General features: G+C 51.1%; 1 protein-coding gene across 1 annotated transcript in view; it reads left to right on the forward strand.

Moving 5' to 3' along the window:
• Znf423 (zinc finger protein 423) overlaps positions 1–15,833 on the forward strand; it is a 305,842-nt gene that overhangs the window by 271,482 nt on the left and 18,527 nt on the right. The window contains exons 6-7 of the mRNA XM_090357672.1: positions 6,712–6,843; positions 8,188–8,303. Of these exons, the coding sequence (XP_090213798.1) occupies positions 6,712–6,843; positions 8,188–8,303 (248 nt within the window). The remainder of the gene's footprint in view (positions 1–6,711; positions 6,844–8,187; positions 8,304–15,833) is intronic.

The following is a 15,833-nucleotide window of genomic DNA, read 5'->3' on the forward strand; positions in this document are numbered from 1 at the left end:
GCCTCCATTTTGCCTGGCCTCTGAGGAAGGACTCCCTTCAGATCCTGTTGTGCCTTTGACCGTTGTCCACGCCCAGCCCAGATGTCACCTCTGCCCTTGTTCCACCCCCCAAGCCTGCTTCATTTCCTGGTAGTTTTTAGTGACTGGTTTGTAGATAAACAGTCTGCCCTGTCTGCCCTGGTATTACCACCAATCCGCCTCTGTTCTGTCTAAGGGTCTTTGTTCCTTACAGGGAACAAAGGACTGGTTCTCCTGCAGGACGGACTCTTCCACCGCCCCATACTTCCTTTTCCTCTCCTAGTCCTCTAGTGTCTATTTACTGGGTGGTGTTAGAGGGCTCCTCTTCGCAGAGTCTCCTCCCCGCCCCACCTCCTTGCTTGTTGGAACTGGTGCAGGGTCCTAGACCCCTCCCTTTCTGTCTCCACGTGTGCTATACTATGCCCACTTACTGTGTGTGTGTGGCTGAGCCCAGAAACTCAAGATTCTTTCCTCGATCAGCTCTTTGAGGCAGCTGAGGCATTCACCATTGGAGCTGATTTCAGAAGGGGCTTTCATGGCCCTAGAAGCTGTGTATGTTTTCCATTTGCAGAGCTGCTCTTCCAGGAGTGAGACTGCAGGCTGGAGCTGCCCCCTGCTATCCCATGTAGAAGCCACCTTCTCCTCTGCTAGGGGAACATCCTTGCTCCTGCTACCCTGGTGCTGCTGCTAGCCAGGGCCTGCTGATCAGTTGTGGAGACTAACAAGCTTTTCAATAATGATAATGTTAATAATAATAATAATAATAATAGTTCACAAACTCAGGCAGCTTTTGGGCTCAAGACCAATGGCACTTTCTTGTTATTTTTGGTTTGTTTTGGTTTTTGTTTGTTTTTTGGGGGAGATTCTAGAGCTTGAACTCAAGGTCTGGTTGCTGTCTTTTAGAGTTTTTTCCTCAAGCCTGGAGCCACTTGAGCCACACCTTGTCTTTTGGCTGTTGGGTGGTTAACTGGAGATAAGGTAAATCTGAGAGACCACAGATTTCAAACCCATCATCGGTTCTCAGCCTTCTGAGTAGCTAGGATTATAGGTATGAGCCACTGGCTCCTGGCCAGGCATGAGAGAGTCCACGTTCCTTTGTGCGTGTGTCCATGAAAGAGAAACAGAGAGAATTAAACCATCTGCGCCAGATTCTAGTAAATGCCATCAAAGATAGGTAAGAAGAGGCTGGCAGTGTGGTTTAGTTGTAGAGTACTTGCCTAGATGCATGAAGCCCTGGGTTTTATTCCTCAGCACCATATAAATGGAAAACCACCCAGGCCCTGAGTTCAAACCCCAGGACTGGCAAAAAAAAAATAAAAAAATATATATATATATGTATATATATGTATATATATATATATATATGTATGGTTTAAGCAGGGATGTTCCTCGGGTTGCTTCGAGGAGGTCCCCACCTCTGAGTGGAGTGAAGATGGAGAGTGAGGCCTTCAGAGTGCATTAGTGGTGAATGATGATGGGTACCCTATGGTAAAAGCAGTCTGCTTGTCTACCTTGCAAAAATCCTGTGACAATCCTTCCTTTTTTTTTTGTTTCTTTTTCTTTTTCTGAACTGTAGCTCAGAGAAGTTAAATAAATGACCCAAGTGAGCACAGCAATGAATGATGGATCTTGGAACTCAGACTCAAGTATTCCTGATTCTGACTTGTGTGGCCTTATTGCTGCTTCCTGAATGGATGTAGCTCAATATGCCCTCTCTAGACATGGGGTGGCAGTTATAGTCCCCCTCCTAGGGAGGGGACCCCAGGCAGGACCCTAGGACAGCTTCCCCAGGTAGGTCCCTGCTGACAAAGAGCTGGATCCTGTCTGGGCAGTATGGCTGGTGCAGGTCAGACTCTGCTCAGCTCAGCACAGTGAGGTCTAAGAACAATGCCCTGTCCACTTCCTCTGCAGCCTGAGGCTTCTGCCTCCCAGGCAGCAAATTATGGCCTCCAAACGTGTGCCCAGGCCTGCCTCTGACATCAGTGGGTCCCACCTGAGCCTCACCTCCAGGATTCTGATAATCAGCTCTCTTTCCTCCTGGCTTTCCCCAAGACCCATATGGAAATAAGTAAGCATCTGCCAGGGATCAAATGCTTTTGGAGACAAAAGTCAGTACTGAGGACATTGCAGGGAGCTATCATCTCCGCACGAGGCTCTTCCACAAAGCCCAGTGCTCTGCTTTTGGGCTGACACAGTTTCAGCCTGAAAGGTTCCAGCAAACTGACTTGGTTTTAAGCAAAAGCAACATCCTATTATTTTTTTGAGAAATGAAGTGTAAAATTAACACTTATTATTCCTGAGCCACGGAGGGGAAAAAAAAGAGATGGGAGACTCTGGGATTTGCACGCTTGCTGGGTTGTTTGTTTTGGCAGTTTGGTTTTTTTTTTGTTTGTTTATTTATTTATTTATTTTTAAATCATAATAAATCAATAGATTTCCCCGGGTCAGCCTCAATTTACGGGGAACAGGAGGCAAGATCTGAATTTCAGCAGGCAAAAATCTGCATTTCATTTTACAAATGAGCGGGGCTGCATAATTCACTGGAGTTTCGTGGTTCTCTTATGGATGCCTGTCATGTGCTATAAAAAAAATAGAGAGAGAAAGAAAGAAAAAGAATAGAAAAGAGGGAAGTGATCCTGCCTCTTAACTCACCAAACCCTCAGCCCCCATGCTGGGGCAGGGTGGAGAGTTCTGGAGCTCCCAGACAGCTTTTGCCATTGTGCACTGCAGTGGCTGTGCCTGCGGAGCAATCTTATATAATTCAGGAAAGTGACTCTCAGAGGGGGCTGCTATCTGTGGACCCTGCATCCAGGGACCCGAGGAGCGGCTGACAGCTCCAGGGGGGCATGAGTGATGGCTGTGGTGGGCTCTGTCAGTATCCACACAGGCTTGCTTATATTGGGTCACAAGCAGATGAGCGAGCATTTGTCACACTAACTAGGGCAGCCCCTCTCTGCCTACCTCCCCCCCTCCACATTTCCTGGATGGCTTTCTAGGCAGAGGTACACATAATGGACACCCCAGTGGGGGAGAGACAGAGCCTTAGAAAGATGTGCAAATCAGGAAGTACTGTCTGAGAAAGGTTCCCAGGGCTGCAGGAGCCCCAGGCTTATCCTGGCCCCCATGTTGACTTTTTGCATGTTTTATTCCCCCCACCCTCAGGTTAGACTCCTTTGAAAGCACTTGGGGGAGAGACAGAAAAGGGTCCCGAGACAGACAGTTGTCTGCTGGGCTCTTGATCTAATTAGCCTGGACCTCACTTTGACACGGGTTTGGGGCTGAGATTTGTGTAAACGACAGCCACTTAGGCCCGGAACCAGCTAGCAGCTTGGGGGCCGCCTGACTGTGCACATATTTCTGAACGTGGGCACGGGCGGAGCTGCCTCTGTGAATCAGAGGGGAGCGACTGATGAATGGCTCGGTTGCTCGCTCGCAGAACGGAAAGTGACTGTCAGACATGATTTCTCTGATTTACAATTTGCAGGAGCCTTCTTTGTCCTCTCCATGTTTGTATAGGAGATGGGCTTGTCTCCATTCACAGCCAAGTCATTAAAGGCTTGCTCGGCAGAGAGCTGTAAATCTTCCTTCTTCTCCATCCCAGCCTGATCCAAGTCTGGCCTGGCAGGAGAGGCCTAGCTGGTCCCTCCTCCATGACTATTTCCTGAGCCTCCTGCAGGGGGCCAGGTGGGGACCACAGGAGCACAAGACAGCATCGGAGCCCACAGCCTGGTTGCTATAACCAGGAAATAATGCTAGGACCTGGTGGAAGACTCAAGGTCAGCATGCACAGAAAGGGGTGGGACTTCCTGCACTAGCATGGTCAGGGGAAGCTGCTTGGAGGTGATGTGTCAGGTGAGATACACAACCGGAAGTATGGCTTTGTTTTTCCATGGAGAGCAATGCCTCCCCTCCACTTCTCCGAACCTCTTGTTGTTGTTCTTAAAAATTGCCTTTTCCTAGCAAGCAGAGTTCTTTCTGGGGTTCCAGAATGTTGTCAACTCCCATGGAAACATCCTCTCCTTCTGCCTGGTTAAAAACAAAGACTTGTCCTCTTTCTTTTCTTTCTTTTTTCCTTTGTGCTAATACTGGGGCTTAAACATAAGGCCTAGGTGCTGTTCCTTAGCATTTCACTTACTCCACCATGTGAGCCATAGCTTCACTTCTGGCTTTTTGGTGGTTAGTGGGAAATAAAGAGTTTTCTGCTGGCTTTCAATTGTGCTTCTCACATTTCAGTAGCAAGGATTACAGGTGTGAGCCAACAGTATCTTTTCTTTTCTTTTCTTTCTTTCTTTCTTTCTTTCTTTCTTTCTTTCTTTCTTTCTTTCTTTCTTTCTTTCTTTCTTTCTTTCTTTCTTTCTTTCTTGCCAGTCCTGGGCTTGAACTCAGGGCCTGAGCTTAGACTTTCTCAAAATTAGCCCTCTACCACTTGAGCCACAGCACCACTTTCAGCTTTTTCTATGTATATGGTACCAAGGAAATAAACCTGGGTCTTCGTGCATGCTAAGAACTCTACCACTCGGCCAAACTCTGTCCCCATGGCTGTCTTCTTCTTTGGAGGTCACATAGAAAGGTAGCTGTTCTCTACTCATTCATTCATTCATTCACTCACTCCATTCATTCTCTGATGAATTCTCTTCGATGAATTCTCTGATGAATTCCATGCATTCTCTTCGCTGAGAAACCTCAGTTTGGGCAAGGGGAGGGAGATGTTAGGGGATCTTTTGAGGCAGTCTCCTACATTGGAGGCCATCTCTAATTATGATGTGAGTCTCCCCATGGGAAGACGTGTGTGGGACCTACAAGTCAGAGCGTGCTGAGTCTATTCTATGTCCCCAAACTTGTCAATGAATTCCTATTCTGCTAGTATAAAAGGCAGATCTGCACGAATCTCTTCGGGTGCCTATGGCCTAGTTGCTGGGGCTCCAGGGGCAGGACAAGCACTCGGTAGAACCCAGCCAGTGGGTTATGTGGAGCAGGCCCACCTGTGTGCACACGCGTGCATGCGACGCTGTGGTGAGGGACCCACAGGGTGTGGAAGATGGCTGGGCCAAGAGGGAATGCCTGCTGTCCCCAGCAGTTCCTGCCAGGGCCTGGGGACCCTGGGACTCGCCAGGAGCCTCAGCCCATCTGTGTCTGTGTCTTGCCACCAACCGAGCCCCTCTGCTACCCAGCTCTTGCCTTGGAGGGTAAATCAGAGCACCTGGTGCCTTTGGTGAGCCTTAGTCCCTGCAGGAGCTGTGTGTGTGTGGGGGGGGGGGGCTGTGTCCTTGGCTGTCCCAGATAACACTGTTTCCAATACTGATGTGCCCAGCGATAAACACTACTGCACACTTGTTGTGAGCCATGCCCTGCCTTCTGTTAATTTCACTTATTAACTCTCACATCAGCGGTGTGAGGAGAGCTGCCATCGAGAGGCTATGTAACTTGCTCAGTAAAGTTGACAGAAGCCAGTTTCAACCCTAGATCATGTGATCCCCAGTCAAGCCCCTCCCCCTCACTGACCACTGGGCTTCACATGTGGAGTCCCTCTACACCCACACAGCCACAGGGCAGCAGCCCATGCTGTCCTCATACTAGCATGAACATAAGCCGACTTCTAAATCAGGTAGCTCAGCTTGGAGGAAGAAAAGCCAGGATGTGAGCCCAGCTCTGCTCCATTCTGTGCAGGGTGCCTGTGCACGGTGACTGAGCCTCCTCCATGTGTGACATGGCACAGTGCTTGGCATACTTTGTTGTCTGGGTGCTTTGGTTTGGGTGCCTTGAGTGAAGGTTTGGGGTTGTAACCACTCCTGGGTGAGGAGGTGGATTTGTGTCCTGGAGTTCCCCTGTGATCCACTGGGCAAGTGGCAGGCCTTCTGTTTCAGGAGGAGAGACAGAGAGGAGGGGGAGAAGGAGGGAGAAGGGGAGAGAGAGAGAGAGAGAGAGAGAGAGAGAGAGAGAGAGAGAGAGAGAGAGAGAGAGAGAGAGAGAGAGAGAGAGAGAGAAGGAGGGAAGGAAGGAGGGAAGGAGGGAAGGAAGGAGGGAGGGGCAGGAAGACAGAAGCAGAGGGAATGAGAGACAGTGAGGGAGAAAAAGAGAGACAGAGAGGGACCATTTTATCTGTTGTGACATCTTCCAGAGCTTCCCTGTGGCTGGACAGGCCCTTTGCCACGTACATCTCTAGCCTCTCTCACTTTGAATTCCCCACGCAGGCCCCAGGATCAGCAGAGGCTTGGTCTCATCCTCTCTCCTCTGGAGCACTCCCAACTCCCCCCCCATCCCATCTATAATTTGCTTCTCATGTTCATTTACCTAAACCCTAACCCCTCAAAATCAGGTAAGGACATGATCTGTTTGGTTCTCTAAAGAATCAGAGCTAAGTTCTTGGCACATAGTACGCATTCAATAGATATTTGATTCTTTTTTTAAAACCCTAGTTGAAAAGACTGCCTCCCTGTCCAGTCATTCTGGGCTTCATTCCACAGTAAAGTGGTCTCAAGATGCAGGCTGTCGAATGTGGCCAGAGAACCCTGGCCAAGGGGACCTTTGAGAGACAGACACTTGGACCCAGTGCCCTGAGGTCTGCAAGTCTCTCTGCTCCATCTCTGTTCCTGTGGTTGGAGTGGGTATAGGGGTCCTGGGTGCTTGGAGGGGACTCCAGGCTGGAAGATGTACTGTGCAGGCTCCCTGACTGCTCATGAATTTTCTTTGCAGAGGAAGGCATCAACCATGAGTGTAAGCTCTGTAACCAGATGTTCGACTCCCCGGCCAAGCTCCTCTGTCACCTCATCGAGCACAGTTTCGAGGGCATGGGCGGCACTTTCAAATGCCCAGTGTGCTTTACAGGTAAGGGACCCTGTGTGTGCATGACAGGGAGACTTCAGGGGAAGGGAAGACCAACCTTGTCATGGCAGGACACAGGCTTCTACTGCTCCCTGTCCTTCCAATGAGGAAGCCCCAGTGAGAGAGCAGATAGCGACTCCGCCTTCCTCCAGGCAGAACTGACCCACAGCCCCCCCAGTCCCTGCCCACTCACCTCTCTAGCCTGCCATACATAGCAGCCTCAGGCCCCAACCTTAACCCCTCTGCCACATTCTGTCCTTCCCTGGCACTCCGTTTCTCTCTGGAGCTTCAAGCACTATCCAACCTCCTTGGATAATCCCTTTGCTAAGCAGCCCTGACTCCCTTCCTCTCTGGCCTCCACTGCTCTCACCCCAGCCCTGCTCTGGACTAGAGGGGTCAGGGGCAGTTCTGCTGGCCAAGTCCCCAAGCCCCCAGGCTGGCTGTCAGCCCAGGCGAGCGGCTGCCCGGCCTGAGGCAGGTCTCCAGGGCTCTGTGGGCCCCTCCTGCTGCCCAGATGGCAGCCGGTGTGTGCAGGGGAGCCTGGCCTTCCCAGCCTCCCCCGACATCTGCTGTCTGCCACGGTGGGAAGCTCACCCCAGGGAGGGTGCCTGGCAGGAGGGCATCTCTGAAGTACTCACTTCCCAGACGCACAGCTGCTTCCTGTGTACACCCAGGGCCCAGCCGCCTCAGGGACTCCTGACACCAGAAAGGCAGGGTGTCAGCCTGCTCCATATTGGGCCTGGGGAGGGGGCTGTACTGTGGGTAAAGTGTCCAAACTTTCTCCCACACCTCTGGAGTCCTGGAACACCCTGCTGTCTTCTTCCTCATCCTCTCAAGAGCCCCTCTGTCCCTATCCTAGTCAGGACACTCACAGTCACCTGATAGCAGCAGCGATGGTAGTGCACTGTGATAAGCTGATTTAATTCAACTCTCAGCCTTCCCCTCACTTCCAGTGGAACCTCAGGGAGATCTCTGCTCATGGTGCCTCCATTTTTCCCATCTGTGCCATGGGGCCTGTCTTGCAGGTCTGGGAAGGATCCAGAGAACTTATAAGCAAAGATACGTTGATGAAGAGGAGAAGGAGTGAGGGGAGTATATACTCACTGGCCCTACTTATTACAATGAACTCCATTCAATAAAATAAAATGAAGCCAGAGAGCTTATATGACTTGCTTGAGGTTGCAGAGCTACTGTGTAGCAGAACTCAGCTTAACTAACTTGAGGCCCTTTTACAGGGTTAGTAATGCTCCCTAGTGTTGTGCTCATGGGTTAGTGATCCCAGCTTGTGAGGTTGTAGGGTGGGACTGGTGTCCACAGCCAGCCTCTGACAGCTCTGGCCCTCTGCAGTCTTTGTCCAGGCCAACAAGCTTCAGCAGCACATCTTTGCCGTGCATGGGCAGGAGGACAAGATCTATGACTGCTCACAGTGCCCGCAGAAGTTCTTCTTCCAGACCGAGCTGCAGGTGAGTGCCACCATACCAAAGCCCATCGCAGTTCATCGCCTTCCCTGTTGACTGTGAGGGGTCTCAGGGTCAAGCTTGTACTCAGGACCACCTCGGAGAGGAAGAGCCATGGCTGACCGAGCTGTGCACCAGGTGTGGTGCTAGCAGCTTGCTGGCTTAAGGTGTTGGCCTGGTCCCTGCTGGCCTCGTCCCTGCTGGCCTCTGCATTCTTACCAAGGGAAGCAGGCCGAGTCCAGGGCTCACTGTCACATTTCCTGTGGCCAGTTTCCTATTGGGGAGTCAGTTTCTACCCACACTGTGCAGTGGTGTTGGACAGGTCGGCCCCGGGTGGCCTGTGTGATCCTGGGGCTGTGTAGGAGGAGAATCTGGGCCTGGGTCTATGTGACCCATTCTCCTAGGAGAATGGTAAATTCTGTGGGTGAGGCACACGCCAGTGTCCTGAGGCTGATGTAGTCCGTGGTGAATCGCAGTAATCTGGACCTGCTTCCTAGATGCTTATCTAGCGTGTGCACTGGCTGAGTTAGTTGACTTCACACCTGCCAGCTGCTAAGGAAAGGGTCCTTGTAGCAGTTGGTGGCTTTCTGAGGACCTGGCACCTGTGCCAGGTGAAACTGCTTTGTCTACTACTGGTTTTTACAAAGACTTTCTTTCTTTCTTTTTTTTGGTTGAACTAAGGGCCTGCGCAGTGTCTCTGAGCTCATTTGCTCGAGGCTAGTGCTCCACCACTTTGAACCACATTTCCACGTCCAGTTTTCTGGTAGCTAATTGAAGATAAGAGTCTCACAGACTTTCCTTTGAACTGTGATCCTCAGATCTCAGCCTTCTGAGCAGCTAGGATTATAGGCATGAGCCAACAGTGTCTGGCACAGAGATTCTTAACAGGGAAGAGACCACATATCCACCTGCACATGTAGAAAAGTCATACTGTATGTGGATACTGTCACAAACACACACAGAGGACATTGCACACACACAGCCCCTGCAATCCTGGTGTCATTGCATGCATGCCAAGGAACCCCACGTACTTAATATAGCACTGACGTTCCCCAAGAAAGACCACACTCACACCCACAGAAATCCCGCCTGGATGAACACAGTCACATCACACATCCACAGTGCGTGCATCTCACTAGTGAGATGCAGGCTGCCTCAGGCTGCACCCTCAACATCCACCCCATGTCCTGTGGATGGCTGTGACATGGAACCAAAGTTTATGTATTGCCCATGTCATGTGTCTGGGCAAAAGGAGGATTCTGTTCATGACACGCACTCGGTGACCCAGGCCCATGGAGGGTCTGTTCCTATCCACTTTTCCATGGTCGTGGAGCAGGGTGGAGAGGGAGGTGGAGCCTCCACTGGGAAAGAACACACACTGCCCTTCCTCACATTGTCTCATGAGTGGGCCAGTGGGCATTGCCCAACTTGTGGGGGCAACGAAAGGATCCTTACCGTCAGCCTGGAAGGAGCTAGCATTTGTCAGCATTCCTAAAGGGTCACACACACTCGCCATCTCGATATTGCCTACCTCTCTCCCTGCCCCCACACCCGTGCTGTGTCCACCCTGGCAGCTTCTCACCCGCCCAGGCACAAGGCCAGAGCCACACACACCCAGGCAGTCATCACGGTGAGGCAACAGAGGTGACCTCTTCTTGAGTGGAGGAACACAGACATGGCTGTTTTAAGATGGGCCTGGTTTTTAGCTGGCCACAGACTACCTGCCCTGCCATGCCATGCCAGCCCATGCCTGTAGGCCTGTAGTCATCATGGGAACGAAGGAAGTCGGAGGAGTCACACACACACACACACACACACACACACACACACACACACACCCCTGGGAAGGTCTGACAGACTGGCTTATTCTCCTTCGCTTGGCAAATTGATCTTACCCTCTCCCCAGCTTCGAATCCCCTGTCAGGTGTAAAGCTTTTGATCAGCCCCTCGGTGTCACCCATTCATGTGTGGCCTTCCTTACATCTCCAGTGTGGGGCAGTATAGGGCGTAGTCCCACAGCCCTGGCCTAGCTAAGGGCCTATACTTCCCATGGGTCGTCAACAGCAGAGATCATGTCCTCACCTGGATCCCCTGTCCTGTCCTGCTGATCTCTATCCTGAGCTATGGACCTAGAATGAGCCAGCAGAGAGGTGGTGCCTGAACTCCATTGTGCCATGGTGGAAGCCTTCTGGCACATCTGGTCACAGGCCCTCTCTCCCCAGGGCAGATATTGCAGCCACCTTGCCCTGCCTACCTTTCCTGCATGGCCTAGCTACCAAAACAGGCCTGGCTTTTTATAGTCTGACAGGACAGGTCTCTTACAGATGCATTCGTGCATAGCAACTGATTTACTTACACCTTGGACTTGCTCCACGGACTTGATGACCTCCTCCATTGTGCTGGACCCCAAGAGAGAGAGATGCTGGCTCTCTTCTTGGTTAGCATTCCTAGGGAACTGTCCCATCCTCTGCTGCCTTGGTGCTTCAGGAGCAGAACAAGTTGGAGCCCAGTCTCCCAAGTGCACTGGTGGAGGGAGCTGCCGGTGACAGAGCGCATCTCAGCTTAGCCTGCTTTGGGCTGTGGCCCAACCTGACCCAAGAATGGATGCTAGGAGCCTGGGGTTTCCCCATCATTTGGCTAACCTTTTAAGTCAGATCCTTAAATACTAGAGCCTTGCTCAATTACAGCCTTAACAAGTCACTATTTTGTGCAATTAATGATTTTAATTACAGATCATTTAAAAGGGAAGTGTGTTGCAGTAATGCCAGTCTATGCAAATAATGGCTCTCCTTAAGTAATGCGAGCAGCAATTTTCTAGTTTCTGGCCTCAAAGCTTTCTTTCCTGGTCATTGAGCCAGGAACAGGGCTGAGAGGTTGGAGCTGGGGCTGTTGCTGGAGCTGTGGGGTTAGAGCTGGGCTGGGGTGGAGTGGTTGGAGCTAGGGCTGGGGCTGGGGCTGGCTTTATGGTTGTGGAACGTTGTGAGGAGGCTGCTGGGAGCGGGCGTTGGTGGACACACGGGCCTTGGGAAAGGAGGTCTGGAGAAGAGAGATTCCCATTGAGTTACTCACCAGAAAAGTACCAGACGTGTCAGAGCAGGGCCAGACTCTGACCCATTTGGTCAGTGTCAGCAGGGATGAACCTGGCTCATCAACAGGAGCACTGTTTCCAGGAGGAGGGAAGGGTGAGTCCTCACTCAGAACACTGAGAGGACTTGGGAGGGAATGGGGCACAGGTATGGGCGTGATTAGGAGCATGGGAAGACACTAAGTGAGGCTGTATGCACATGTGAGCCAAGTGTGTGGAAGGCTCCTTGTGACCCAAACACCACTTCTAGAACTGAGGAGACGGTGGTGAACAGGACCAGGTCTGTGTTTTACTGGGGCCAATAACACCCATCAGTGACCCTGAAGAAAACAGAGCCAGGGAAGGCTGAGCACTCCTTGGTGAGCATGGTCAGAAGGGGTCACTGAGAAGGTAGTTGGTGGGATGAACAGGTATCTTCGAGGAATGCGGTGAGTGCAGAGGTCCTTGGTCTGTGTGAAGGACTTTGACAATGAGAACAGGCAGAGAGCAGCTAAATCGTGGAGAGCCAGGAGAAGGCAGTCAGCTCAGGTCCTGGAACGTGGGTTCTACCTCCAGTGATGGGAAACCAATCAGGGCAGCAGGTATTATATGACTTACGTCCTAAATTACAATTGGACAAGTTTGAGATGAAAAGACGTCGAGAGAATGAAAAGTCAGACGGGGAGGAGACATTTGAAAATCATATACTCTAAGACAACCTTGTACCAAATGGAGAACTCTAGGGTCAGGAGCCAATGAGTCACGCCTGTAATCTTAGCAACCCAGGGAGCCAAAATGTAGAGGATCATGGTTTGCATTCAGCCCAGGTATTAAAGTCTGTGAGACTCCTTCTCCAAAATAACCAGCAAAAAGCAGGGCTGCACGTCTTCAAGTGGTTAAGCCAAGCAAGAAAGCCAAGCAAGCACGAGGCTCCAGGACTGCTTAAAAAAGAAAGAAAACTTTCCAAAGTCAGTGAGGAAAGCTGGGGCTCATGGCTCATGCCTACAACCCCAGCTACTCAGAAGGCAGAGATCTGAGGATCACAGTTCAAATCCAGCCTAGGCAAGAAGGTTCAGGAGACTCTTATGTCCAATTAGCCACCAAAAAGTCAGGAGGGAGGGTACATGTGGCTCAAGTGGTAGAAGCTGAAGGACAGCACCCAAACCCTGAGTTCAAGTCTCAGTATGGTGTGCATTTAGGCCGGAGGTATGGTTCAGGTGGTAGAGTGCCAGCCAGAGAGTGAAAGGGTCAGATACCAAAGAAGTTGTGCATCTTTTAACTGGAAAAGTAACATCTCACCAGCAGGTCTGGACATGCTAGAGTGGTGGACAGGTGTAAATGTGAACCACTGATGTCCTGAGTGGCGTGGACATAGGGAACACCTGCCATATTTGTGTTCACAGGTGGCTGGTGGAAGTGTTCCATGCTACAACACGTAGCACAGAGTTTGCAGGGGTTTTTTTTTGTTTAGTTAAATGTATACTTTCTTTACAAAAATTTTTTCTGAGGCAGAGTCTCATTTAATCCAGACTGGCCTTGAACCCTTGCTCTTTCTGCCTCCCTTCCAAATGCTGAGAATGCAGGCATGTGCTGCGGTACCTGGGAACACAGATGAATTTTAAATGTCAAGTAAAAGAAGCTAAGTTTAAAAGATTCTATGCTGAATGTTCTATTGATATGCCATTTTTTTTAAGGAAAAATATGTCAGAAGACAAAGCAGGCCAGTGGTTGTCAGGGGATTGAAGCGGGGTAAGAAAAGGGAGATTGAATGAGGTTTTTCTACTCTCTGCCCCACCCCTCGCCCCTATATATACACATGGCACAGCTGCAGACTGTGAGCTAAGCTATGGAGTCTGTTCTAGGTCGACAGGAGACCTGAGCGGAAGGCAGAGTTGGGATCTGTGGGGTGGAGGGTCCTTAGGTACCCCAGGACTTTGGGGAGTGGTTGCATAGTGATGGCTAGGTCATTGCTTGTTGGAAATAGCTCAAATAACAAAGAAAATGACTTATGAATGCCAAGGAAATGAATTGGGGGGAGGGAGAAGGAGGGAGATAGTTTTGGTGTCCATTCCCAAGAGTCAAATGTGTTATTTAAACATGGCAGATGGTTCATTTTCCTGGTCTGAGCAGGGTCTCACTCTGCAGCAGGCTCTCTGAGCTTCTTCATCTCTCATGGCTCTGGCCAGCTGCTGAGACAGACACAACAGGGGGGCTTGAGAGCCAGGATCATGCAGGTAGCCATTGGGACACACAGGAAGTTTGGAGACCCCAAATACCATGGGCAGGCAGCTCTCAAAGGAAGATTCTGGATTCCTGGCATAGGCTAGCTGTCCACGTCATCCTGTGAGCTAGGGCCAGAGTGGGGCTATGCCACTCAAACTGGCCAGTGGAGGGTGCTGCCAGGGCAGGAACCAGTGTCAGCATGGACTGTGTCCAGTCACAGAGGAGCGGCCTGGGAGCAGAGGTGGGGCAGACTCCATGGGCTAGATGGGCCCTTCTCTCCATGAGGGCAGCTCTGTACCCTGAGCCACATGCCATCAGCTGACAGTGTGGCTCCTGTGTCCCTCACAGGCACATTGTGAAGGCCAGGCGCAGGCCAGGTGCAGGGGAAGAGTGCTGGCAATGGTGGCTATTGTTTACTCAGGATCAGATGCCCTATAGGTTCCTTCACCTGGAAAGTTGCTATGATGTCCTGCTTTCTGGCCTGAGAAAGCCTCAGATCATCTCTCCGGGGCCAAGTCTCCATGCTGTGGACATCAGACACCCCATGCTGTGGGCTCTACTTCCTTTGGCGTGGACCTTTTCTCTGAACCATTATCCTTAGTTGTGCCCTAGGCCCAAGGAACGAAGGATGGAGATTTGATGGTGGTGAGGGGGGCTTGGGGAGGGGGGCAAGATAGGCCCTCAAATGTCAGGGCTGTTGGCCTTCCTTTCCCAGCACAGGCTTCAGCAGATGAAAGCCTGGGGCCTTGCCAGCCTTGTGCCAGGAACAAGACAACCTGAGGGGAAGGGCCGTCCCTGCCTCCGTGTGCCTCTGCATCTCCACAGGCACCTATGTCCATGGAGCATGCGTGGTGCCTCCTCCTCCCCTGGGTGGGCAGGAATCTCCATGCATCCAGATCTTTAACACTCAAGGGATTCTGAGAGCACAGACCTGCTGCTAACCTGGTACACGGGCTGAGCTTTAATGGCAAAGCAAGGATATCAGGCAGTCAGGTCAGTGTCCCCACTGTGGGCTGGGTCCTGACTCTAGCCCTTTGCTACGGACACAGCCATGGAGTAGGGATTCCCATCCCTGGGTGCAGAAATGGAAACTGAGGCTTCCCGATGGATTGAGAGGTGAGACAATTCGCTGGAGGTCACAAGCCGAGTGTCAGAGCCACAAATGTGAAGGCAGATTGTCTCTGCTACCAAGACAAACAGAAACCCTCCAATGTTTAAATAATTTGCCATTTATATGAGCTAATAGATTTAAATGAGGCCTGCAGTGATGATCTATAAAAAGCCGTTGTTGTCAGGGGACCCAGAAACTATTTTAGTAGTTGGGCCAAACAGGGAGCACAGTGGCAGAGACAGGGGATGCAGAAAGCGGAGCTCCTGGGCGGCCGGCTAGAACTGCACAGGCCCCATGCGGGCTTGGCTTGCAAAGCTTTCTGCCTGTGAAGGAACAGAAAGGCCAATGCCACCAGGCTGGGCTAGGGAGAAGAGCGCCAGTTGTAGGCTCTTGCATAGCACCCTCCAGTATTCCTGGGTAGGTTGGCCCTGGCTCCAGGCTGTCTCATTGGGGATAAAGCTTGAATTAGAGGGTTTATTTACTTATTTATTTTCTCCTATCAGTCCTGGGCTTGAATTCAGGACCTACATGCTGACCCTGAGCTATTTTGCTCCAAGCTAGTGCTCTACCACTTTGAACCCAAGAGCCACATTAGATTTTCTGGTGGTTAACTGGAGATAAGTGTCTCATGGGATTTGGGGTGGCTTTGAACCACAACCCTTGGTTCACAGCCTCCTGAGTAGCTATGACTAGAGGCATGAAGCACTGGTGCCTGTCTGTCTGTCTGTCTGTCTGTCTGTCTGTCTGTCTGTCTGTCTGTCTACCTATCGCATCTGTTTATTTAGCTCAAAGCTGGCACTCTACCACTTGCGTCACAGCTTCACTACTGGCTTTTTGAAGGTTAATTGAAGATAGGAGTCTCACAAACTTTCCTGCCAGGTATTGAACCAAGATCATCAGATCTTAGCTTTCTGAGTGGCTGTGATTACTGGTAGAAGCCACTGGTGTCTGGTGAAAAGGTAGAGTCGCCTGCTACCTCATTTCCAAGTTTATGGCAGGTGGGTGCACGCACACACACAGGCAGCATGCACGCATGCATGTATCCACCACCTTGATGGGCCAGACAGGGGGCTTGCTCCATGCCCCAAAGTTTTTCCTCCTCACCAACAAAGCTGGGGGCTGCAGGAAGTAATTTCGA

The sequence above is a fragment of the Megascapheus bottae genome, chromosome 24 (assembly GCF_031878675.1).
Source record: "Megascapheus bottae isolate mThoBot1 chromosome 24, mThoBot2.hap1, whole genome shotgun sequence".
Classification (NCBI taxonomy): Eukaryota; Metazoa; Chordata; class Mammalia; order Rodentia; family Geomyidae; genus Megascapheus; species Megascapheus bottae.